Source organism: Anneissia japonica, unplaced genomic scaffold, assembly GCF_011630105.1.
Source record: "Anneissia japonica isolate Jap-2015-1 unplaced genomic scaffold, ASM1163010v1 scaffold3334_len1275209_cov185, whole genome shotgun sequence".
Taxonomy (NCBI): domain Eukaryota; kingdom Metazoa; phylum Echinodermata; class Crinoidea; order Comatulida; family Comatulidae; genus Anneissia; species Anneissia japonica.
Genome location: NW_022738561.1, coordinates 482,714 through 510,466, shown reverse-complemented (window position 1 = coordinate 510,466; position 27,753 = coordinate 482,714). Strand labels below are relative to the sequence as shown.

The following is a 27,753-nucleotide window of genomic DNA, read 5'->3' as shown; positions in this document are numbered from 1 at the left end:
ATATATATAAATATAAATATATATATATATATATATATAGCAATATATAATATGTATATAAAAACTAATTAATATTAATAATGATAATTTTATATCCCCACATTACATGTCCATTCACGAGGGGTATTTCTGATTTTGCAGTGGCTGTACGTACATTATCCAAGGACCCAGTACATTCTGCATTAGCACTGAACATTTTACATTTGCATTTATATCCCTAGGTGAATAGAAATAAATCTATACTGTATATAGTAGTGAATGCTTTTTTGCATCATCGTAAGAGTTAACAACAAAGGTTAAACTGAATGAATTAAACAGACCTTGCCAAAAGGACACCAGCAGCTATCTGTAGTATATTTTGAGATAATACTTCAAGTAAAAACTTTATAGAAACTGAACATTACTTTACCTTGCACAGTTAGCTATCATAACCTTAACCCTAGAAAACTTGTGATTCATACTTACTACTTACTATTTAAGGAAACCCCTGCCTTGTGAACTGCTAGTAAAATGGAAAATGAAAGACAGATTTTAACTTCAGGTCATGAAGTGTGTCATGCTAAATGTGATGTCTCACCACGAAATGAGACGCATCGTTGGTGAAATCATATTGAGATATTCACCAAAATAGGTCAAAGGCAGCATTTTTACAAAATTTTGATTTTAATGTTTTTGAATAACTTGATCTTTATATTTTATGATTGTGTACTTTTTAAGTGAATTTTCTTACTAAAACAGTGTTCTCTTCGCATATTCTGTACTTCTAGTCCTATTATTTGTACAGGTTAGTTTATCTTTGAGGCCGATTTTCTCAAAACCTGGTTCTCATACACCTAAACTTTAAATGCTAACACCTCTGGATCTACTTATCCTAGGGAAGCCATTCAAAGACCAAATTAAAGCTTATAATGTGATCTACCAAAATGTAATAGTAACTCATTTTTTGATTTTCTAACGATGAGACTCATTTTGTAGTGAGACCTCACAAATATTAAGTCTTAATGTTTAGCTAAAGTGTATTGTATTATTAAAGATTATTTAACATCATAGTTCTTATATTTTGAAAAATCTATGTGTCAAAAAGTCAATTTTGTTTGACAAATTGTAGAAAATTAAATTTCCTAATAAACAAAACCAAAAATAAAGGGAAAAAAAAACATTTAAATATATCGTAGCTTATACCACAAACTAACACAATGAAAGCAGATTGTGTTAGTTCATAAAACAAAAAGACGTGTTAAGTAAATATATAGATTATCAAATCACAGTTAAAATGCATTTCTAAACTAAATTTTCTTTCATACATTTCTTTATCCACTAAACATTTATGGATGCTCATAATTCTTTCATTCTTCATTCAGCCAAACATGTACATTTACAATTACAACGGCAACAACGGAGAAAAGAACGATCAAGCAAATTGGGCAAGCAACAAATTTAACAATATTATCTAAGTTGTCTAAGATTGATAATAATGATGAACACTCTAGCTCAAAAGCTTACCAACCCAACCCAATAATCATTGTTTTAGTCTTTGAATCTATTTTTTTAACTTGTAGAATTTCAACTCAGTGGTCCAGAAAGACCATAAAATCACAAGAATATCCAAAAGCAAGCCTGTAAAGACATCAGGGCCAGAGGCAAAAACGCGGACAAGAAATCAACGAGGGAGCGTACCACCAGAAAAACTCAATTCTGTTAAAAGACCATCTGGAATTGATGTGACAAAAAACGAACGAATGAGTGTACCAAGTGAAACAAGACAATCTCAAACTTCTCGAAAGGCTGTCTGGAAGTGACAGTGCCGTGTCTGGGAGACATTTTTTCAACTCAACTTTCACCCTCTGACACCGATCATCATATTAGATTTTGTTATCCTTTGTATTATAAAATTATCCTTTATATTCTAAGATAATAATATTTTACGTCAGTGGTACAAAAAAACAAAGGAACGTCCAAAACACAATACTTAAAGATGAATGATTTAACAAGATACATCAAATTTCAAGAACAACTAACACTTAAAACCAACTCAAACATTTTTAATTAATCCCCAACTCCCTCCTTCCCTGATAATTCAAATGTTGTCCTTCCCCACAAATAAAACTGAACTTTACCCTTTATTTTCAGAAAGAATATTGTAAGTACCTTCATCCCCCTTAAAACAATATAAAACTTAAAACTTAATCATTGAAAAAAACAGTAAGGCAGAAAAGTAAAAAAGTAAGAAGCCAATTGAAGTTGGGAGTTTCTACTAAATCACATGATAGAAAATGTTACATGCAGGTTTTAGCCGATGTCTGCTGCTAAATTTTATCTGTGTGAATGTATTGTATATCTATGGAAGATTAGCGTGTAACGTCCTTATTGCCTGTGTGTAAATTATACCAAATTTTAGCAAGGTTTGCATTTGCTCATATGAAGATGATGTAGTTATATTCTGTATGAAGATATTCGTGTAATGTTTTGGCACTTGTTCCATGTAATATTTTATCTCGTGTAAATCAGGTTTAAGATGTTTCTTAATCATATCCGTAGTGGCTAGTTTGGAAATGACCCTTCACCTCTGTGTTGTTACTGTATTCGTTGACTGACACAGGCCAGTAAGAACTGGAAACATTTAATACTACAGTATTTTCATATTTTTGTGGCCCAAAAATCCGGGGCACCAACTTTGACAATCTTCCAAATATAATTCCAACATCCTTTTGAATTAGTTTATTTTTCTCCAGTGCTCTCAACCAAAAATCCGGTCGACTGCTTCTTTAATATGAAGACTTATATTTTGTTTTTTTGTGCCAGGTTATGAAATACATATGGTATTAATTTATTAATTATTAAATTAAATTTTGATAAACAAATTCATATAAAAACACAAACAAGTATGTTTATTAACTACTCTTGTAATTAAGTAGTGTTTATGTAACTTTTTCATGGCCATCTTCATTAGTATTAATTTATCAATTATTAACTTCAGTGTATTAATTGTAATAAACCATTCATTATGGAGACACTAAACATTTAAGCTTGTAATAATTGTCATATGTGTTCATTAATTCAGTCAATCAATCAGGCAGGCTGTCACCTTCCTGTCCGGCTTCTGTGGCAGAACGCCAAACCGTGCTGGTGTCTTTGTAAGTTTTGAACAACTTCTAAAACCATAGTATTGCAATGGTATAAATTATTCAGTTATTTTAAAGAAGCTGTATTTGTGTGAAGACAAACAGTTGAGCTTAAATTTATTCAGAATTATTATTATCTCATAGTTTAAATACAATTCAATAGCAAGCTAGGGATACAATTACATAGTTATCCATTCAAATGAAGTGAGATGATATGCATGACTCTTAAATTATTAATAAATCTTACTTTGTTATAAATATAAACACTAAATTATATCTATATGTGTGGATAAGTTGCATTCGATTATTTATTATTTTCATTTATTTGAATCCTTTTCGTGGATTGTAGATAATACTATTGTAATTATAGACAGTTCTTAAAATCAAGTAAATCTACTAAAGTTAATGTATGTATGTGTTGAAAATACTGTTTTTAATGCCCTGTCCAGACTATCAAATTTTAATTGACATAAACATTCGACAATGCTAAATATGTTCATGATATGATGTTGTATGCGCATGATGACTATATATGGGCATATAACAGTTTTTTGTCAATGAAAATTTGATATTGTACAGAGTTGCAGAGTTTAGTGCTGTGCTGTGTTATCATTTCTAATCAGTTTACTCTTGTTTACCATCGATTAACATTCGTTTTAGCAACATGTACTGGGAAAACATATTTACTTATACTAAGCATTGTTTCATTGTTCTGTAAAGATGAAAATATACTATTGAAAACTATTTAATATGGTACATTTCACCAAATGTGATTCTGAGTGTGTGGGAGGGGAGATATGTTTATTAATGTTTTGTACACTTGATTCTGTAGAGATATATTATAATGTTTAATGTTCACATTTTGTATTATATTTTTGTAGTTCATGTACTTTTCTATTATGTGTGACAGGTGGATAGTATAAAACTAGGCTCTGTCCACACTATAAATATTTATGTGACAGTTTAGTATGTTTTGCCCATATATGGGATGAAGATATTATATCACACTCATATGGGCATGATGATAACATCACACCCATATATGGACATGATGATCTCACATATATATGGGCATGATGACATATCACACCCATGTATGGACATGATGATGACATACAGTACCACACCCATATATGGACATGATGATGATATCACACCCATATATGTACATGATTATGACATATCACACCCTTATATGGGCATGATGATGACATATCACACCCTTATATGGGCATGCTGATGACATATCAACCATGGACATGATGATGATATCACACCCATATAAGGGCATGATGATGTCATATCACACCCATATATGGACATGATGATGACATATCACACCCATATATGGGCATGATGATGACATATCACACCCATATAAGGGCATGATGATGACATATCACACCCATATATGGACATTATGATGATATCACACCCATATATGGACATTGATGATGACATCACATCCATATATGGACATGATGATGATGACATCACACCTATATATGACATGATGATGACATCACACCTATGGGCATGATGATGTTGTAACATACCCATGGACAAACGACAGGTTTTGTCACATGAAATATCATAGTGTGAGCAGAGCTTAAGAGAGGGATAGACAAGTAGAAAAAACATATTAATTATAATATTTCTTACCTCAAAAAAATTGAATGACTTTTTAAAGTATCTGATCTGATTATAAATTCTACTTGTGTGGGAGAGATAAATACTATGAATATCCTTTTAATATATGAAATATTTTATTTAATTTAAAAAAAAAACTATTTATGTCAGTTTGGATATTTTAGAATTTAAATTTGAGTTTCTATTTATAGAAATGTATAATTTATTAATTTAAACTAAAACATAATTCAAAAGATTTTTCCAAGGCTATTTTAATTTTTTTTTTTTTTTTTTTTTTTTTTTTTTTTTTTTTATTTTCTTCTTTTATTTTTTTTTCTAAGATCATCCCTTGATATTTTCCATTCAAGCCATATTTAGGCAATTTTACAAGTTTTTTGTAAATTGTGTCTGTGAGCTATTTTTATAGGCATTTCCTCTCTGGGCAAATTTCCAAATTATTTGACTTCCTAGCGTTACTGATTTTTAAAGAAACCGTCTTCCTATGTATAAATGTCGGTTGCATATCTCTTAATAAATTTTCCCTCACGTTACTTTATATTCAGTTTGTGTGAATGTAAATGGTACCCAGTTACTATTATGCCAAATTAAATGCTTTGAAAAGTTTTAAGTAAAGTTGTATTTTTTGAAAAATTAATAGGTATCATAGTAGCTACCTATGATTTCTTAAACTTTGAAATTTTTTAGATTGTTCTGTACTAATTGTACAGTAATATATTTTGTAGACTTTTATACAGTGACAGTTGCTAGACAAACAGTTCTAAATATTTGGTGCTTTTAAACAAATACACCTTTGAAAATACTATGCAGAATTCCAAATTAGAGTTTTAATTCATATATGTATATTTGTATATTATATTGTACAGTAATTACTTTTTATGAACTATTGATAATAAATTTAGTTTTGACGTGAATTATTTTTCATTTTATTTTATGCTGACCCATGATAACCCACTAAGTCCGAAGACTTATTTCCAGTGGGGTCCTTCTGGTGGTGATTGGACAGTACACCGGGAGACAATCCCCTACTCTTTTCCGAAGAGTGTACTGCGTTCTTTAAGATGCACACGGGCCATATTGCACACGGGACCAACGGCTTAAAAATGTCTCATCCGAAAGACGGTGAGCTATCGTAACTTGTATTTGGGCACTTTCGCTGCAACACAAGGGCAGGCAGCAATGGGATTTGAACCGGGGACCTAGAGATCTCCACGGTTCAGCACACACACAGTGGCTACCACTAGTTTAGCCAGCCGAGCTAAGCTGCTCTCTACTATTTCTCAATGGATTTCTATACTTCTCACTTTTGTTAATTTCCTTGTGTTTTGTTTTTTCTTTTTGCTTTATTGGTCCCTTTGGATGTTCTATCAAATTCATCCTTAAGGCCTGTTTATACTTCAACGATAACGATAAAAAAGCTAAAAAGCAATTGTTCATATAGAAAATAAAAGAAATAAGTGAAGTTTTTACACTAGAACGATTTGATAACGATTTATCAGTTATGCGATAACAACATATTTTGACAAATCAAATCAGATGACGTCATAATTATGGAAAAACATTAAAATCGTTGTAGTAGCAATGATTTTATCGTTTGTCCATGATTATGACAGTTGAGGTTCAGGGGTGCTTTGGTAACCGGGAAGGGATTGAGGTAAGAGTTGTTGTGGGATCAGGGCATAATGAAGAAACTAGCATAATGTAAGTGGCGAATTTTATCATCATTTTGATGGTTATTTATGCAAGGGAAGAGGGCGTGTTTGTTTCATCAGAGAGGGAGAGAGAGAGAGGGGTTACGGGCCTTCTAGTTTTTGTCGTGAATATCTTGCGTAGAATCATATTTTTACATGGGTAATTGGCAATGAAACTTTTCATATTCATAAATTTCAACCGAAATGCTAATAAAATCACTTTTCAAGTGTTTAGTTATACTGTATTTGATAACCTTATCATTCTTCTTTGTTTTATAATACATTGTAAACCATCATCAAAATTGTCTGGAGAACAGTCGGCGTAATGCCTATGGGCCTGGAGTGTGTGAAAATATAGTTGAGGGTGAAATTGAACGTTCAACTACTACCATCACCAATATTTCAATACAATTTTATTCATTCATTCATTTTATTCAGACATAATAATTTTAAATACAGTATTTTTGGATGTGAAGTGAGTTAAATGTATCTATTAATACTACGGCCTACCCCCGGCCTATTTAGGCTACACCCCTATTAAGGGAGAACTTTTTTCGGACCTGAATGTCACATTAATAGGGGTTCTAGTGTATGCAAATGAAATCAATTCCAAGGATGACAAGGAAAGTCAACTGTAAACAATTCAAACAAAGGAATTTACAATAATATAATTTAAAAATAAAGCATAAAAAAATGATTTAGGGAAAGGGAGAAAATACAAAATCACTCAAAAGGTCACACAATAAGTTAAAAAAGTGGCAAGAATTGGAAATATATTAAAGTTCAATGACCATTTACAGAATGAATATTTACAAAGTTATTTTTTTATTAGTTAATTATTTTAAAATTTCATTAAAGACAGTAAAAGCACAATTTACATGGGAAAGAAAAACCACATTTTTTGCAGGAACAAATTAAGATCTTATTTTTGGGGGCTCATATAAATAATTTTAATGGCAATAATTATGATTATAATCATTTATCAATTCTTTAAATAATAAAAGTATCAGAGAACTGCTATATATAAAATCGTGGCGTATCTAGAAGTCTTGAAATGGGGTGCTGATAATGGTGGGTGGAGGGGGGACGCGAAGGTGAAGTGGAGGGTCTCGATGGTCAGTTGAGGAGCGCTGATTAGGTGATTTTAGGTGACTACTTATTATTGACTACTTGCAAGTGATTTTTTTTTGGGGGGATGACTGGGGGAGCGAGTAATTTTTGGAGGGGCATGCCCCTCCCCACGATATGCCACTCTATAAAATACATGAGCTGCAGTAAATTTGAATTTGATAATCAGCTGTTTTATTTGATTTTTTAAAAGGGATTTATTCTTCTCCAAAAAAAGGTACACAAAGTTTAGTGAAAAAGGTACCACAGGCTATATTGCGTTAAAATATGACGAATCTTATTGGTTAATGTTTCGCGCTCTTTTTTTAAGAGCCCCACAAAAGGGAGGGAATTTGTTTTGGTAAAATTGATTCTCAGAAACTGAGGTCCTTTTTTTTTATGTATGAGTTGGGCCTAATTACACCAGTTAAAATGTCGGTTAGACGAGGGGCACTTATAATTCTCGAAGGAGTCGACCGTTCTGGAAAATCAACACAATGTCGGAAACTTGTCAAAACATTACAGGAACAAGGGGAAAAAGTACATTTGATGAGATTTCCAGGTAGGCCTAACCTAAGCCCGATCGTACGCTATGCCTGGACGATTGCGTAGTCTCACTCTGCGGAACAAAGGCAGCTAAGTTAACCTTAGGCTAGGCCCAGACCCTTAGGCTTACACTTAAAACTACTGGAGTGTTAAAATGCGGGACACAGATTGAAGTTTGAAAAATAGGACATTGTACACTTGTAATACTACTGTTATAGAAAGGGGGATCAGGTGCGATCCACGCGGTTATGTAGGCTAGGGGTAGGGCCTAGGCCTAGCCGAGGTCGAATAACTTAATTAATGTTTTAGCCCCTAGACTAGGCCTAACCATAACTTATTGCAAAGGATCCTATTAAGCAATTAGTAGAGCTCCGCATAGTACACTTTAGGAAAATTATTATACGAAGGTTAGATTTAATGCTTGAAAAAGTTTCCTGAGGGCCTTTTTAGTACTAGTAGTAGGCCCTAGTAATAGGAGGAGGCCCGGGCGGCCTCCTGCCTGGCCATTGGCCTACATCTAAATTTGTTCCCTGAGTCTTTAAAATAGGTCTAGAATATGTCTATTAAACGTTCAGTTTGTTGTATTTATGAGAGTCTATTGATTGATTCAATGAATTCCTTAATTGTTCATACTTAATATTGAATTTGAAGTAACTTTCATCGGGTTCTAATTAAGCTTGTTTTACGAAAGTAATTTTCAATTACAATTCAATTTTTATTGCGGCGTGCGATGTATTCGCGGTGGTGAAGAAAAAATGAGGAATTTTTGCACACGAACCTTAAAAATATCAAGCCGAGTGTCCAATAATACAAAAATTATTGGACGCTGGGGAATAGGCAAATAACATTGGGAGTTACAGTGATGACGTCACGATTGACTTATAATATTTATTATTGGACCTCCGCTGCGCACCCGTGGTCCATGCATAGCACCTGATCCCTTGATATTAAGTCCTGACTGAGGGACCTTTTTGAGGAACTTGACAAACGGTCTTTGTAGAAATAGGCCTAGGCCTAATATAGGTGTAAAGAATAATATCAGAATAATTATTTGTTATATCTCAAGTTTTATTGCATTCTTAATAATAATAATAATAATAAATTAAGAGTATAGATTTGTATAATATAGTGCCGGTATCCATCAAACAAGATGCTCATGGCTTTTTTGATATGTGGACTAGTAGCTTGATCATGACTTTCTTCACCCCTTAAAAGGTAAAGGTCCCTTCGTGTCTGTGCTACCTGGTAACCCAGTACCAGCAAGTACAGGATTTCTCAAAGGAGTCAATTGGTGCCTAGGTGGGGTTTAGGGGAAGAGCTTTGTGTTTGTCAGGTTGGGTGGGGGTGGGAGCTGAACAGTCTTAACATGTATAAATCATTAAATACAAATATTTGATGTGTAGTTGGGTTTTTTGGAGTGTGGTACTCAAAGTGGGATTTGGCCGAAACCACAGCAAATCTCCTGTTTAGAGGCCTAGCAGCAAGGGAGAGAGGCATTTATATAAAGTTTCTTACCAATGGACATTCTCTACAGTACATCAGAAGATTCATTTCCACCCATAGAACTAAATACTGTATGCTGCTCATCCACAGCCATGACAAGTTCAGTTTCAATAGCCAGAGAATTACTGTATATTTTAACAAATTTTAACCAACATGAAAAGAACATTAACAGTTCATGAGACAGCTTTTTGATTTTTGCTGCAACCATCTTTCAGATTGGGATAGTTTTATTGTTTTGTGGCAATATTACACCATCCGCCCTTATTTAAAATTGTCTTTGGTGTAATTTTTTCAGATAGGACCACAAAAATTGGCAAAGTAATAAATGAATACCTGTCACAGAAGTGTGAGCTGGAAGATCATGCGATTCATTTATTATTTTCAGCCAACAGATGGGAAGCACTGTAAGTTTCTGACAAATTGTTTTTTATTTATGATTTCTGAAATGTATTCACATTATAAAATGTCAGTATTCACAATGTCGACTAGAAGAATCACTAATGTTGAAAATAAATTACAGTATTAAGCCTTACGTCTGTTTAGGTAATAAATTTTTAAAATAATCAAAATTTGAATTGCTAATAATTTAATTTACTAAATTATTATCGTTCAGATAAAAATTTACAAGAATTATTTCTCTGCATAAAATAGATGTTTCTTACATACTTGTTAGCCTGTTTCAGTGCACTGCTGGATGTGCAGTAGGCCTCTACATGTAAATCAATTTTCCACTGCTGGAACATCTCAATGGCATACTGTAATTCCTCTGGTGTAAGCCCTCTTGTACTCAAAATTGAGCCAATTTTTTTGGGTGGCCTTATACCCAAGAATCCCCTTTTAAAGTCAGTAACAATTTTTTCATCGCTGTATATTTAATTGAAAGCCAATATTTGATGTTTTTTCTGGGAATATTTTGCCTGAGGAAAGGCTGGTATATAAAGTTGGCCATAAAGTAGGGGGTGGCTTATGCCCTAGGAACTACGGTACGGTAGTTGAATTTATTCAATCATTTATTATGAGCTGTCATTCCTCAAAACAGTTCAATTATGAATATTTTTCAAATTTTACTGCAGATAGAATATAATCTTTAATCATCATAAACTAGGTAGTTTCCCAAAATAAAATTTTATTACTTTAAAGACTTGCATCTCTTACTGGTACAATATGTTGTTGCTATATATGAATATTAATCATGACTACCTTGTGTTAATTTACTTGAAGTCCCAAGATTAAGGAGCTGATACACAGCGGAACCACTGTTGTCATAGACCGGTACGCTTACTCCGGTGTGGCGTTTACGGCAGCAAAACCTGTAAGCAACCTACTTACGTCAATGATGATTCTAACAGTGTATTTGTTCATTTATTTATGCCTTCAATGCATACGATATGAATAAATATATTATTTATTAAAACGATTAATTAAAAATTACTATTTACTTATGTTACAATCATAATGATACTGTAATGAAAATACTAAGATTATTATATTTATTAAAATTATTTTGAGCTACTAAGTCGTTTTGTAATATAAATTTCATTATTGTTGTAGGCCTAACTATTGTATTGCTCACAAATACTACTGGTATATATATATTACAGTCATTATATTACCTAGTGTAATGATAATACTGAGATTATTATATTTATGGAAACTATTTATATCTAGTCATTTTTTTTTTTATTATAATTATTTCAGTATTGCTATAGGTATGGTTCACAATATTTTACATCTGCATTGGCTAAATGTTTTGTAACATGAAAGTCTATTTAAATTCATAGAAGATAACCCTTGAATTTATCATATAAATTACTGTCTAAATATTCATATGTACAATTTTTTTTAAAGGGTTTCCAAATAGATTGGTGCAAAATTTGTGATTCTGGACTTCCACGTCCTGACTTGGTCTTGTTCTTGAAAATATCCATAGAAGATGCCGCCAATAGGGCAGGCTTTGGAGGCGAACGCTATGAAAAGACTGATTTTCAAGCTGAAGTATCCAAGAATTATGAACTGTTACGCGATAACGATTGGAGAGTAAGTACTGTACAGGCCTCCCACAAATTAAACAACACTTTTGGGACCATGGTTTTCCTTGTCTTCAGCATCTTTAGTCTCCAATTAGAAAAATAATTATAAAACTAAGGGATAAGTGTTCATCCAGGCCCATAGAAAAGTCGTCTTTAATTGGGGGTGGTTTGTATTTGGAGGAGTTTTTAATTACAGAGAAACTTAATTATAAAGCGGCAGGGGTCCCAAGTCTCCAGGAAGTCGTGGAAATCGGGACGGCCTCCCACACTCCCAGAAAATTACCCATCTCCCACAAATTCATAATATTTGCATGTTTTTACTAATTTAATATCAATTTTCTCACGGAAGTCAGTGCCGATCGTTATAAATTACGAAAGTTTAATAAAACCAGATCTCCCAGAAGGGCTTTCATACAACGTGGGTCCCCTGAAATGGGCTTTTATCAGATAACTGTTTGGTTAATAACTACTTTTATTATTAAACTATTATTATTTAATTAATGATAATTTTATAATAATAATAATTTATTATTATTATTAATAATAATTATTATTGTTATTGAATTATTATTATTATTATTATTATTAATAAGCAAACTTGTAGATCCCTTCAGCCTGAATTTTTTTAATCCAAAACAACTGACCCTTAAGCCAAATATTAAAATGAATGATGCCAACTCCTATCCCCACAAAACTTTTTTTTTACAATTCAACTTTAATTGAAATCTCCATATAACCATCAGCCGAAATTATTTTTGTTGTACTGTATCCGGGTATTGACTGTATTTTTCTTTTATTTTTCTGGACTTCTTCCAAAATATTATTACAGTCATTGATATTGCCAAGTATCAATTGGCACATTCTTTAAGGAGAGTTAATTAAATGTTTAATGATGTTTTTCCTGTTAATTAGTTCAATAGAAAGAGTTTACCTTGATTTTTTTTTTGGAAACTGTTCACAGACCGTTGAGGCTGGAAGGAGTATAGAGGAAGTTCATGAAGACATTAAACAATTAACAATGAAAGCGATGGCAGCGTGTGCCAACCAACCATTAGGGAAGCTGTGGACTACTTTATAACGAGAAAATAACCATGTGGATATAAAAAAAAATGAATGAATGAATCAAATCAAATCAAATTGTAGAGGCGGTTTATATTATGATGGTTTAAATTTTGTCGTATTTAATGAGGGTGATTGAGCGATGATGTGGGGAATATCGGCGCTCTATTCTCTGTAGCATAACCCAGCCAGAAGATTTGTACCGGAGTACATGTGAAACAAAGTGTTACATTGGACAGATGTTATGAGGACATCCCAAGATATTCTGCTAAAATCACTGTCATCTTTATGCTTGTGAACTCAAATCTTGCTAAAAGTCTGTAAAATTGGCATTCCAACTCTGAAGATAATGTGATGTATCAGTCTAAGATAACCTGCAACACAATAGAGTTGTTCAAGCTGAATATTCCAGGAGTGTTGCACGTCTCTGCGATGTCTATTTTTCTTACATGGATATTACTTGGAATGCATGCCAATTTTACACGGATGCGTCTAACTTGGATGCTACGTAACAGACATTTGCTAAATTTTTCCCAGCTCCCATCGTGTGTAACTTTGTCACATATGTAATGGGTATTAGGAAGTGGGGTTGTTTTTGATTCTGAGATAAATCTTAACAGAATTAACCTAAATTGAAATGTTTGATAGTATAGACAAAGCCTTAGGCTTTGTAGGTGAGCATCTAAATTAGTTAATATTTTTGCCTACATGCATCCACTATCTTTTATTTAATGATATTGTCATGTGATTGACTGCTATGCATTACAGTCTAATTGTTTATATATTGATATAAAGTATGTATGACACTAATATACTGTAGTAGTGGCAGTAGCACTTTTATTTAAAGCACATGGTAATTTATATATACAGTTAAACTTGCCTAAATCGAATAATTTCTAATAATGTGGCATCTAATTTTAACATGCCAAATTGTTTTTTTCCATCATTTAACAATATGTAAGTCAAATTTTATCTAAGTCGAACAATATTTCAATGTCATTTTGGATTCGACTTTAGGCAAGTTGATCTGTACAATTAATGTTGTAGGATGGTCAGTTAATAATATTACAGTATGTGTAGCATTTAATTATATTGATATTGAAGAATTACAGTAGTTCCTAGTAAAATTGGACCTACAATAGCAAAGATTCTTTAATAAATATTCTATTTTATCAGTGGAGAAGTTATTCTGTTTTGATTATATTTCAGCATAGTTTTAAAAAACAATACAGTATGTACTGTGCCATGATATTCAAGCTGAATAAACATTGTATTGTTTTTCCACTCTACAGAATATAAAGTGATTAACGACGTTATGTTATGTTATTAACTATTAATGCCTCCTTTTATATTACTTTCAGCTTCATGGGGCAGTACGGAAAGTACAGAAGCAATGTATCAGTTGGAAAAATTTGTTTGTTTCTTTGCTAAGGAAATTTATATAAAACCAAATTGGATTCAACTTTTCTAGAGTAAAACATCAGCATATTTTACAAAGTTTCAAAGATGACTAAAACAACAAGCAGTGGCAGATCCAGGATTTTTGTTTGCCAGGGAGGTGGGAGGGTATTGTGGTCTAAAAGCACAATTTGGGCCATACTACAGGAGTTCCAAGTCTTGCGGGAGTCTCCCTTGAATCGAATGTTGTCGCACTCCCGCAAGAATCACCCGGAAATTAACCCATCTCCACAAATTCATAATTTTGCATGTTTTCACTGCTTTATTATCAATTGTCTCACAGAAGTCATTGCCGATGGGTATCACTTTGTGCAACAAAATAAAATGAATGCGACAAAAAAGCTCATTAACCAGATCAGTGGCGGATTCGATGGAGGGGTAAGCCAGCCCGAGCTCCTTAAATATTTCAAAATTATGAAAACTAGAAAGCAAGGAAAATTATATTCAAATCCAAGCATGAGAGTGCCACTTCCGGCCACAATCACAAAACCATCCCACTTCAACAGACTGAGGCTCTAAATTGCCCATTGGCTCGGACCCTCTTGTTAGCCAATTTCCATTTTTTTGGATGCTGCAGAGAAAGGGAGTGCCCTTTTTGCCACCCATTCATATGTATAATTATTTTTAAATTGTGAAGTGGGAGCTCAATGATGAAGTGAAGGAGCGTTAGTAAGCAATACAAGATGATATGTGGTGATTTTTATCTACTTGAGCATCATCATTTGCTTCAACATTTTTAATGGGGGCAGGGAACAATTTTTTTTTTTTATGGAGAATCCCCTAAACACGCCACTGCAAACTGGGAATAAATTATTTATGGTTAATCTAATTAAAGTTCGCTTACATGCTACATGAACTTCATTTGGTCTGGTGCTTCATTTTTTTAATTATTTTTATAATACAAGATATTTTATCATATTTTGTATTTTATATGTAATTGATACGGAATAAACAAATTGTGCGATGGTACCTCTAAGCACCTGAAAAGCAAGGTAAATTAAATATTACAAAACAACCGTAAAGTATTTGAATTTATGACTGGTTCCTGAGCTGTGGAAAAGTGTGAATTTCAGAAAAAGCTTGAGCATTTAAGGGGCTGGCGTCGTGCGAGAGCTCGCTATTGGGTCTGAAAGCGTGAGATTTTGTAGCTATGGATGGTAACAATACAGTGAAGATGATATTGGTACCGTACTGATAACTTAAATAATCTAATGGCGATAACAATACCATTATGATGATAATGACACCGTATTGATTACTGCTGCTACCAACCCAGACAACAACATTATAAACGGAACAATGACACTTGATACTAGTTTGCAGGTATTCATTGTCAATGAAACTTAAAAAACAAACACCACATCACTGTAGATGTAAATCATTGATTATTGAATCTCGGAGCATTTCACATTTTGTAAACTCATTGTTCAAAATTATTTTTTGATTCATGGTTTAGCTTCCAAATTTAATTTTCCATACGATCTACATTCTACACATTTTGATCAAAAAATATTTTAAAAGAACACTAAATTATCATTTATTTAACCAGATAACATCTTGTTGTCTCCTTCATTTGACACGATGTAGTAGGCCTTCGTCTCTCTCCAACACAACATCCATCCTCTCCCACCACCTAGAGCTAACAATTAACCTTTCAAATTATCTTCCCTGATACACTGAACCTCCATGACTCGGCCAATGAGATAGTTAATGAATATGTCTTATGCAAGGGGAAAATCTAGGATATTTATGCCAAAGTAGTTGTCATGATGCACCAATCAAAGACCTATGGTGTAAGGAGTGGTGTTTGCGATGGGTATTCCCTTAACATAGGCATAACAATATACAGTACTGTATTAAAGATATATATATATATATTTTCACTGTTGCTGGGTGATTCCATTTTTGCAACCACTGCATTTGCAGCAATAAAAATACTCCCTTGCAAGTGAATGCTGTGTGTATTTGTTCATGCATTCTGTAGCTGGAGGAGTAATAATGTGAAATGTTCCGAGATTCAATAATCAATGATTTACAATGAGGTTTTATTGAAACAGGGTATAATGTAGGAAAGCAATGATTGCAAAACCACTCCGTTTCAAATAAATCAGTGACAGATTATAGGCTGGTTGTAAATCTGGGTCTTTTGCTGGTACAGTAGTAGGCTGCAGTAACAGATGCGTGAATGACTCCTTGGTTTACTGTAAACATTTGAACAACTCATACACTATTAGTATTACTATACTTGCACAATCTACCCAAAAGAATGGGTTTAATCCACGCCACTATATTTATATAAGTTAAATCAATCTGCATACATTATTTCGTCCTTTAAGGACTCATCAGTGCAGCTCAGATAAATTGAGCCTTAGCTATAAAACAAGCAAGCTTGTAACAAGGCAGTTTAAAAGCGCTCGTAATACCATGCAAGAGTGCTCAAACTACATATGGTAGTGGACCATATTTATATATATAAATATAGTGACGTATATGTATAACTAAAGCTATTAAATATATACCGTCTCTATTTGAAAGGAATTTTGTTGAACCAAGAAAGATTCCAATCAACTCAACTGACTGTAGGAAACCTACAGTCTGGTGGTCACTATGTGATAATGTTTGAGGCCAGAAAAAGTTGTTTAATTGACAAGAAAACTTTTCCTTGTTTAAGTTGTAAGCTTTTATTAAAACATTAACATACAATATAAGCAATTACATTTATTTTTTCATAGAAGTACTTCTGTAAATATTCTTATAAGCGTTTGAGAACTTAAGGTTTTTGAGGAACCCAAATTTTACCATACAGTATTGTTTAAAATGATTCCAACCCACCAAACCCGAAATTGTTTGTGTATGAAGATGTTATGTTCTGATATTGAAAACTAGAACAGAAACAATGAAACGATACTTTGGTTGTGATATTTATTATTTCTAAAATCAATCTTCAGACTTGTAACAAACCAGAAGGAAAGAGGAACGCCTTGAAGATACAATACCGTGTTAGTGTTAGTATTTACTAGTTTTCTACGTTGTACTCGTACATTAAGAAAGACATAAAAACTGTCAAAAAAGAATATGTACGAAGCTAGTGATTCTGTTACGACGTAAAATAATAGGCGTTTTGTTCTGAGCCTGACACGTGTCGGGGAAAACCAACCAACGGTGATTATTTCGTCTCTAAACGGAGGGTGATCACTACATCCGGGTGCAGTTTATACAGAACTAGGGCACATCAAAAAACTATACCACCATATTATACTGCTACTGAGCATCGTTGACAGGGCAAATCTACCATAAGTAGAAATCAACTGAAAAGTTAAAAATTACACTCAGTAAGATGTACAAAGCAGTAAATTATATATTTGTACTATCAGCCTCATTTCAGTGTGAGATTTGACCATGGACATGATCATATCAAATCATACTCATATGTGAGCATAACAATGTCATATCACACCCATATATGGGGTGTAACCAGACATTTATCACAACACCCATAAATAGGCAACTTGATGTCATAATCACACCCTTATATGGGCATGATGATGTCATATCACATCCATATATGAGTGTACCCAGACCTTTGGTATAACACCCATATATAGGCAAGTTGATGTCATAATCACACCCATATGTAAATGATGTCATATCACACACATATGGCAGAAAATCAGAAATATTTTTCACATGAAAGTGTACAAAGAGCTTAAGTTAAATCAGTTCGCTTAATTGATGACCAACGTACACAGGGTATGCACTTACTGTATATAGAACACTGTTTCATTAAAACAGTCACTACAGCAAGGGGTACAGCCAAGCCTAGATAATTTCATACCATGTGCAGGTGTTAAGTAGACCATATTTCTGAAACGGCAACTCTACAAGAAGGGGAACCAAACCCCTACAGAATGCTGGCTTGCAACTTTCACAACAATGATATAGTGTTTTCCATTCCTTTCAGCACACAATTTGAACACAATTGTTTATCACTCAAGAAAATTCACTAACTAACAGTAAATCAATACTAATGTGAAACACAGTAGATCTGTCAAACCATTTTGTTATGTCCTTTATCTAGTTTCAATTTAAGTGGGGTTTTACAATCCTGAGTGTCATTATTTTATCTTGACTGATAATTGGTGAGATTTCCTAACACTTAATACATATTGCCATACAACACCTATTTTTTAAACACTTTGAGCCTATTTTTCCAAAAATGTATACATCTCACAACTATTTCGGGTTTTATTTTAACTGTAATCATATACCATATACAACAGTCACTGGCTGGGTATTATAGTGTTTCATTCACGCACCGAAAATTGATGGTTCTTCAATTTATTTATTTTATCTAAATTCTAAAATCTACACAATTTTAACCAACATCATACGAAATGATTAAAGTTTGTAAAAAAATGTATGGTTTAAAGAAATTTCTGAATTGGATTTTCGGGGAATTCGAACCTAGCCTACGTCAGTCTACTCTAAAAATGCTGATTATTAACACGTCCATATAAAATTATATATTTAGATACCAGTTTTATGGGAACAACAAGATTTATTATGATACCAATATGGTTTTTTTTTTACACTTATCTTGCTACAATTTTATAATCAAGATTTTTTTAAAACTACATACAAGAACAGGATGTGTTTATTTATTTATTTATTAAATCGCATATTAAACACCAAAACATGGTGGAATCCATATTCAACCTTACATAGATTATAATCCAATATTTTTTAATATATTCTCAAAAGAAATTGAGGTAATTTTCAAAATAAGACCAACTCTCTATACAAGGTTAATATCCCTCATTCCTCTCATTCTGCATAGATTTAACCTACAAGATCTGAATTTTTTTCGGGAGGGGGAGGGTTAAGTAAAGAAGGTATATTCACTTAAAACAGGGGTACATAGGATGTAAAATGAGGATACATTTGGTATATAATGGGACAACTTCATCTGATAAATCGTTTTAGCATTCCAGATGACAAAAAATGTATAGTGCTTCTCGTTTCAAATCATTACCAACCAAATACTAGACATTCCAACAAAACTTGAGCTGGTCACTATGATTTATCAGTGATGGTCATATCAATGCGGAGCTCAGATCGATAACTAGTATCAAACAATCCATTGCCAGGCTCGATGTTGGCAGCATAGCTCTGGCAGACTAGACGTACCTCCCTGTTCTTTACACTCAGGTCAAACTGGATTGCGACTAGAGGAGAAACATACATATCCTTGTAATTATCATTGATGGCACCCAAGAATGGATAGTATTTAAATGAGAATCCAGGCACTGGTGCAATCATGGTACTGTTTAGGAGTGTCTGTGCATCTTTCTGAAATGAATAAAAAATAAAAAGAGAGATAAAAATTTGACACATATGTGTTATATTGTGCATTAATAATATTAAAAATAGAAATGTACAATTGCACAAACTCGATATATGAGGATATGAAGACCAGATCTTGATGCCTAGATTTGGAGAGTAATCCTATGACTCAGTAGCAGGATGTCAAACGCCGGTTTATAATTCAAGCACATGGCTACAGAGTGAGAACACAATTACCAGCATTTCCAACTTGCAGGTTAGGTCTATGCGACATGGACGATTTGTTCCAGATGACTCACTCCCCACCTCCTCCCCAACCCAAAAAAAAATTGTCTGACAAGAGACCAGGCTTAGCATGGACTTCTGTGAGAAACTTTTTGTTTTGGCATTCGCTGGTCGTGAGAGGAATCCTGTTACCATGACAGCAATTGAACCCAGGAACTTGGGATTGGAATGCAAGCATCTTAACCCCCAAGCTATTCAACTCCAATAAAGTATACTTATGAGCTATGGTCGATGTGCAGGTGGTATATACGCTATTTTTATTGTGGAAAATACAATAACTCGGAGACAGTCCAATAAATCATCACTTAATAAATTACTAATAGTAAACTTTGATTCACTTTTTAGAATTTTTGTATTAAAAAACACAAGAAAACAGTAATTTTTTTTAAATGATCAAGAGCAGCAAAATTTGGGAATTCACAATTTTCATCAATTTTTTTAATTTTTAAATCTTTTTTTTTTTTAAATTATAGAATGTAAGTTTGGACAAGAGTTATGTTTAGTTGCAAGAGAAACCGGACTGATCTTTCCATAAGTTTTCCACTTAATAATTGATGTGCTTTTCTGCTGTTGGATGCAAATGAAATAAATTAAATAAAATGTTTAACTCACATAAACTTGACATGCGACAGTTATGAAGTTCTCTTCGTGTGTCTTTTTAATCGCATCTGGTATACCATCACTTGGATAATTTTCTGGCTTCCAACCCCAGACCTGTAATGTAAATGCACATTCCCAGTTAAATTTACAAGCAAAATTACTAACTTTTACCATGGAGTTACCATCGATTCAACCAACTTGCTCCCTTTGCCTTATCAGTGTAGCCGCTGTATGTTCTGTGCATTCTTAATTAAAAAGATGTAATAGCCTACATACAGCACTGCACACAAGCTGCAGATACATCATACACTCTTGGTAATCAAGTCGCATTGATCATAGTCAAGTTGCTATACTTAATATTAAGCTAAACACGTCTATAACATCGTAATATTTACAAGCAACATCAGCAACATCTGCAGCAAGTCAACAGACAAACACTACTAATACACACAGATTGGGCCTAGACAAAATCTTTATAGAAACGGAAACACCAAAATGAAATATTCAGTTACAAAATTAAGTTGCAGATTGGTCTTGCAGACCACCTACAGACTAACAGGACTACACAATTTGTTATTCAATTTGAATATTTACCGAGCATCAGTGAAGTGAAGTTTTGCTACCTGACCTCAAATGGTAAAAACCTCTAATTTTTTTTTCTATTTACAATAAACACTTTGTCTTCAACATAATGAGGTTAATTATATACAACAGAAAATTACTTACCCTATTCAAGCCGACGAATATGCATGGTTTTCCGAATTTATATCCAAAATGTGGTGGTTTGCATACATCTCCAAATTGTTCTTCAATGTCAAATTCACATATTTCTTCCCGAACACCATCAAAATCACGAATTTCATTACCGACACAACTGCTGTAGTTTCCATTACCATTTCTCTCTAGATATTCTTAAACATGAATAGATAGAACATGAAAGATTAGAACTAAAACCAGTGTTTACTTAAGGCCTACATTATGGTAGATACTTCCATTCAATCTAGCTGTCTCCAGGGGGAATTGTTGCAATGCGAGATCGTCATACACATAGAATGCTAAATCCCGAAAAGTGGTTACTGCGCATTAGCAGTCAGATAGTGGGATAATAATAGTGGGTTGTTTTTTTTTGCGAAAAAGGGGTGGGCATAAAAATCGGTCGGAGGGCCAAAGTGAATTTTCGATTTAACACAGAGGGCCGCACCCAAACTTTGATGCTTCCAGGGATCTTCCAAGAACCTCCAAGCATTGCTTTTACACAACTACATTCTGAGTTTTACATATAATCGGTGTTGGGCCGTGAAAAACAAGGTGTTTTCTAGCCAATCTTGCTTGGAAGGCCGCACACATAGGGTTTTTCTATTCTATTTGCGGACCACAAAAAAACGCTGCTGGGCCGCAACTTTGCCCGTCTGTGGTATAAACCAAGTGTGTTTCTATTTTCTGTTTCTATTTTGTTTCTTTGAAATTTATACAGTGTATGTACTATACTATCTCGAAAAAGAAGCATGCTATCTTGAAAAGAAGCCAATGGGCTCTTTTTCTAGAGGCTTTTTTTCGAGGCTAATTTTGCAAACTAAAGAGGAGGCTTTAATTCGAGATGGGCTTCTTCTCAAGATTAAGCCCATTGGTCTTCAATTCAAGGTTTTAGGGTAGTACAATAGGATCTGGAGCAAAGGTCAAAGATAAGATAATTTTTTTTGTCCATCAAATATGTGGAAATTCATGGTACATTTGGCATCAATTAAATTACAATTGAATTTGCGCTGAAATAAAAATTTTTAATTGTTATCAAAAAGAATGGAATTAGAGAAACATATTAGTAAATTTATATCAAAATTCAAATTGCATTACAAATATAAAATATATATAAAATTGCTTTATCAAAAGGAATTTCATCAGGTATGACAATTCCCCTTTCTTGAAGCAATGATCCATGCTTTGCTTTGGCTACACTTGTTTTATTGGTTGGTGACTATTCACTATAATAATGAGGCCTACTGTACATCATTTAAATTAACTTATTGCACATTGGGGACAAACTGCTTCTTTATGTATTCACATTTTTTTATTCAATAATTTTACTTCTGACTAGATGGTCTTTGGCAAAACAATTTTACTAAAAGAAAAGAAACTTGTTTTCCTTTGTACAGAGCAAATAATATTGTTATACTTTTCCTTTCTATGACAATTTTTCAAAAAATAAAGTTTGCAAATCAAATTATAAATTAAGTCTTGCTCAAGACAAATACCTAGGCAGGAGTAAAAGCAATTTTGTTCATTTGTTACTTACCGTCATATACCGTCTGTAACTCTTTGACATACCCCAAATAGGTTTTCTCATTTTGCACGTCGAATTTGATGGGATTCAACTTCTCTGAAAATTTAGGTATCTGATACAATCCTAAAAGAATATAATACAATAAAATAATATTTATTTATTCTGTCCTTAAGACAACAGCACTTTCAGTGACGCAGCACTGGTTTTACAAGAGGATAACATTAACAAAAAGAAATATGAAATGAGAATACATTATACAGTATAATGTAGTGCTCTGAGATGAAAATGAACCGCAACTAAAGGCCAACTCAGACAGCATCGGCCGACGCAGCCTGACCCGATTTATTGTCGGGGACAGTCTTGAGCAGTCGTGAGAAATATTAAACACGTTTAATATTCTACGACGCGACTGCCCCCGACGCAACCATCACGTCTGCGTTTAACTCACATAGACCCGACGCGACAACAAATTGTGTCGGGCTGCGTCGTACGACGCTGTATGAGTTGGCCTTTACATATCCCATGATAGTTGGTTCTTCGAGAATTACTTTATTCAATTGATCTACATAACCATGTGGTTGCTAGGTAACTATATTGGTTAATTATTACCTAGATCAGCTTTATGTTGTCATAGTATGCGGAACAACAAATATTTTCCCAAGGAACTTCAACAGCAAAAAGTACAAAATTTAAAGAGGTCTCAACTACCCTTACAATATGTTGGATGCACACATAAAAATGAAAAGCTAAATACTTTCACAAAATAGGGGGCATCCTAGTATTAGAATTTGAAGAGTTTGAAACTCGCACATGCATTTTATTGACGCAGCTTGCATTCAATACGAACACCTTTTACGTCCTTTTGAAGGCTGCACTTTAGTTCGTGGTTGTACCTTTCAAGGTAGGATTCCGTTTCTGACCTCTTACAATTCTATACACTTTGAGAACAGCAATTATAGAATCATGAGTTAGTTGGTAGAGAGACGCGCCTGAAATGTTTGTTCTAAATACTTTAGTTTACAATAGTTCCTAGAATATATAAAGTGGTAAACTATAGACTTGTCTTTCTTGATTATTAATGACTAATGACTTTAATATATAGTTTTTTTTTTATTTTATAAAAAAATTTGATCGCCATTTTCTCCCAGTTTTCTATAAACTTGCTATATTTTTATGAAGTGGTAAGCTATATTATTAATGGACCATCTTAATTTTATATAGTAGTTATAATTTTATAAATTTTTAACAAATGTAGGTGTTAATTTTTTAATTTTGTGGATGCATATTAGGTTCTAACTGATTTTCCTACAGTAGGTATACTTGCTTGACACTACTTGAATTTTCTCGTTAGGTATTTTCATTTTTTATAAGGGTGTCTTGAATTGTAGTTTATGTTGTTAAGTGTCATTCAGTAATGTGATTTTTTTTTTTGTAACTTGTCTACTTTTACTTTAATTTCCATTGTGTTTATCTGCACAATGTATTTTATAGCCTTGTTGAAAAACACCAGGTGAAAAAGTGTTTCCATAGTAAAATAAAGTTTTTATTATTATTATTCCACGAAAATGTGACATGGACCAAAAAATTAAAATTAATGTAATGAAGCCAAATGCCAATAATTTGCATTGTATACACATGAAAGTGTGTGAAAAAACTAAAAACCAATGTAGTTTACACACCGTCTGGGCAAAACCTAAACCGAAAACCAAAATGATGCAAATACTTCAAAATGTAGCTGAAAATTATGCAATTTTTCAACACATGTTATTTAAATCCACAGGAAGGATTTCAATTCAATTAATACTTTATGTAGTAGTATATAATACATAATTTCTATGTGACAAAAGTTTCAACAATAATATCTATTCAGTCAAGCTACAGGAGCATCTGTAAATATTTGCATGGGGCCATGTAACTTAAGTTTCAAGAGACGATTTTATTGTGGAAGGCGCACTACAAATATCCCACCATTACCATTACCATCACCATAACAGTTAATTTGTTTTGTTTTTTTATAATAAATATTTTTCAGCCATGGAGGAAAGTAACATTGCATACTGCTGTATTAGGTAAAAGTAATAAATGTCCAAGTGTGAGGACGAAAATAATATCAAAGTAGGGATTGGTGGTACTGAAGACCTACAGTATATCTGATACGATACGATACGATAATACTTTATTGCAATTTGATCTTATACAGTACAAATTGAGGTTGAACTGGGTATTACTATTAACGGTATGTTGGGTATGTCTTCATTTTTGCAGTTAGCAATATAGTAGGCCAACGCAATTATTACTTAATTCATAGAATATAGTGGGGGTACTTTGAAAGTGGCACCCCATTAAGTATATTAAAAGTTTTCCCAGTGCAGGGAAATGAGAAAATATATTTATCAGTTACTTAAAAGGATGACTGGAAATTTGAGGATACCAACGTATTACCAATATTTTCCAGCATCTTAGTGAAATTTCACATTGTTGAAGTGTTCTAAATTAATATGAAATATAGTGTATTGTAGTTTCTGAAATAAGTTTGCAGATTGAATGCGAGTAATAATAAAAATAATACTGTAGTTGAGCTATGCCTCATACAGGTATGGACATATACTGTAACTCCAGTAATCACTATTTAAATCTAATGAAAAATTTATCTGATTTAAAATAAATTGTTGGATTAATCTAATTTTTAGGGTATTTACACATAACACTATACACCTACATGTAAAATAGCAATTAAAATTTTTTTTAAATATAATTAAAGTGATAATTCAGTCCATATATTCAATTTTGTTTGTAATAGAGACACATGGTAACGTAAGTTACCGTAACGTAAGTTACCGCAACATTTTGACATTTGACCTATTAATTGTAATCTGTTTGAATTTTTAGTTTACCTGTTAATAGTTCAATGACCAACAATAATGTGATATGCACTGACTTTACTAAGGGATATTCTGTATGAGACTTTCTGAAAACTGGTTTTTAAAAAAAAGTGCATGTCTTTTGTGTAACGCAAGTTACCAAGGCTTGAATACGTTAAAAAAATTTTTTTAAAGCAGTTGAAAGTTATAAAAGGATTTTCAGAAAGGTTAAACTTTACTGTTTTAAATAATACTTAGTTATGCTGATAAAAGAGTAGATGAAAGTAGGTAAAAATGTAACATAAGTTACCATGGAATTGACCATTGATATTGATATATTCCTACTATTAATATTACTACAGTATAACTATTAGTTAATTTCAACTTACCTGGAGTTCCAATATAGGACTTAAATTTAGGTTGGTCGTCTGTTATTGTTTGCAGAAAAACTATTAACATAATTGCCCAAAACACTGCTAGACATGTGTAGAACACTAGATAGAACAACCCGATTTGTGCTGTGGAAAACAAAACACATCAAATGTCAAATCATCTCACAAAAAAAGTGGTACTGTATACATGCCAAAATTTGAATAATAAAAATCAGGACAAAATTTTAAAGATGTACATGTTTCTTCATAGATTTTTAGTATTTTAGCACTGCGCGCAAACTGAGGGCCGTAAGGTCGGGGTCAGGGAAAGTCTGGGATTCCTTCTGTTTAGAGAGCCAAAATGATTTATTTCGATATGTACCTAATTACTATAGAATTTGTAACATTTGAATTAGGCTAAATTCGACTGTCCGTATAAATAGTGATTAAATTCATTCTTAAATCAGAAGCTGGGGAAAATCAGGAGAATGATTTTCAATCAGGAGGCAAGCCTCAAATTGAGGAATCTCCTTGTCAAATTAAGAGTATTGTCATGTAGCCATGATGTGCCTATATGGTGGTCATCAAGTACCTGGCAATTAAGAAAATATGGTTTCCCAAAAAATGGAAACAACTGAAATTATAATAAGTTTTCTTTGGAGGAAGTACTGCGCCATAAGAAAATTCATTTGAGGTACTGTAGGATTGGGTGCTATCAGTGCTATAAGAAAAATAGGCTCCCGCGGGAGCGTGTGTCTACTGCCTTATACAGGAGTTTTTTGTTTGTTTTTTTTTTAATTGTATATTATGTTCTTCAATTTACAGATGTGTGTATTATTGTAGCGTATCTGGATATTTCCAATTTTCTTTCATAACAATATTCTGTATAGGCCTACTACTATATTACACTAAAAACACTTTAAAAATGAGTAACTTTGGGAGTTACCACGTTATGTCGTTGATCACGAAGAGTATTACCATGTTCTAGAGGGCATCCTTCAAATGACGGTAAAAGGTGTTCGTGGAGAACGCGTGCTGCGTCTCTATAAGGCGTGTTCGAGTTGCGAACGCAATTTTGTTGAGTTCCGAACACTATTCGATTGTCAATAGAGCACCCCCTACCCCGTGGTATAGTACCCATCATGAATAAACCGAAAATTACCCTTTAATTGGGGGCAGTAGACACAAAAACCTATTATTATTAGGCTTTGCTTCAAGTTTGAGTAAAAAAATCTATCAAAAATGACCATATTTACAAATAGTAATGAAGCGCATTTCTACTGTATCTTTAATGGCACCAGCCACATTTGATTGGATGTTTGTCTACAGTATCTTATCAGTATAATGCTATCACAGCAAACAAACAAATGAGAAGACTAGCCAAGACTACTATATATCTAGCCGACATATGTGATTCCACATGACAGACACCTACACACGAGGCCTGCATCCAAGGGGATGCGTCTGATATGTACACATCTCCCCCAACCATGCGAGAAAAAAAAGAAAAAAAAAAAATTTGAAAAGGTCTGGACAATTTCAAAGAGATTTGATAACGTATAAAAACATGAAATTTGTTATTTTTCGTATTGAAACGAAGATTAAAAGGGAATATTTTGTTCTTTCTTTACACCCTTTCCAAAGAGAAAAAAAATCATAATCATTATTACAGCAGTATATTTACTGTACTATATTATAGAGCATGTTACAGAATCATACCTACTGCACATAAGGTACAAATAAGACCAAAAGATTTTTTGTTGGTTTTTAAATAAGCACAACATTCAACATTTTGCCTCCATCTCAATTTGTTCGTATTCTTCCTTATTTAAGCAAGTCAGCCTCTGTGTTC

At 33.2% G+C, this 27,753-nt stretch overlaps 3 protein-coding genes across 3 annotated transcripts in view; 2 read left to right on the top strand and 1 right to left on the bottom strand.

The window, feature by feature from the left end:
• Nucleotides 1-3,980, top strand: part of LOC117117616 (zinc finger CCCH domain-containing protein 13-like) — a 27,875-nt gene extending 23,895 nt beyond the window's left edge. The window contains exon 21 of the mRNA XM_033261982.1: nucleotides 1,558-3,980. Within this exon, the coding sequence (XP_033117873.1) occupies nucleotides 1,558-1,799 (242 nt within the window). The 3' untranslated portion in view covers nucleotides 1,800-3,980. The remainder of the gene's footprint in view (nucleotides 1-1,557) is intronic.
• A 3,929-nt stretch (nucleotides 3,981-7,909) lies between these two features.
• Nucleotides 7,910-15,024, top strand: LOC117117632 (thymidylate kinase-like). Its single transcript, XM_033262002.1, has 5 exons — nucleotides 7,910-8,129; nucleotides 9,912-10,020; nucleotides 10,838-10,928; nucleotides 11,465-11,653; nucleotides 12,608-15,024. The coding sequence occupies exons 1-5, from the start codon at nucleotides 7,967-7,969 to the stop codon at nucleotides 12,722-12,724; spliced, it is 669 nt and encodes a 222-aa protein (XP_033117893.1). The 5' UTR covers nucleotides 7,910-7,966; the 3' UTR covers nucleotides 12,725-15,024.
• A 2,047-nt stretch (nucleotides 15,025-17,071) lies between these two features.
• The window catches only part of LOC117117613 (sodium/potassium-transporting ATPase subunit beta-1-like), a 30,948-nt gene continuing 20,266 nt past the window's right edge, over nucleotides 17,072-27,753 (bottom strand). Inside the window, exons 2-6 of the mRNA XM_033261976.1 lie at nucleotides 25,920-26,048; nucleotides 22,682-22,792; nucleotides 21,118-21,302; nucleotides 20,404-20,505; nucleotides 17,072-19,512 (exon numbers count right to left, since the gene is read on the bottom strand). Of these exons, the coding sequence (XP_033117867.1) occupies nucleotides 19,237-19,512; nucleotides 20,404-20,505; nucleotides 21,118-21,302; nucleotides 22,682-22,792; nucleotides 25,920-26,048 (803 nt within the window). The 3' untranslated portion in view covers nucleotides 17,072-19,236. The remainder of the gene's footprint in view (nucleotides 19,513-20,403; nucleotides 20,506-21,117; nucleotides 21,303-22,681; nucleotides 22,793-25,919; nucleotides 26,049-27,753) is intronic.

Bases quoted from the DNA above. Each gene is read 5' to 3' on its own strand.
- LOC117117632 (XM_033262002.1), top strand. From the start codon at position 7,967: ATGTATGAGTTGGGCCTAATTACACCAGTTAAAATGTCGGTTAGACGA. The intron at 10,021-10,837 runs GTAAGTTTCTGA...ATTTACTTGAAG, and splicing joins GCCAACAGATGGGAAGCACT to TCCCAAGATTAAGGAGCTGA. The intron at 10,929-11,464 runs GTAAGCAACCTA...TTTTTTTTAAAG, and splicing joins CGTTTACGGCAGCAAAACCT to GGTTTCCAAATAGATTGGTG.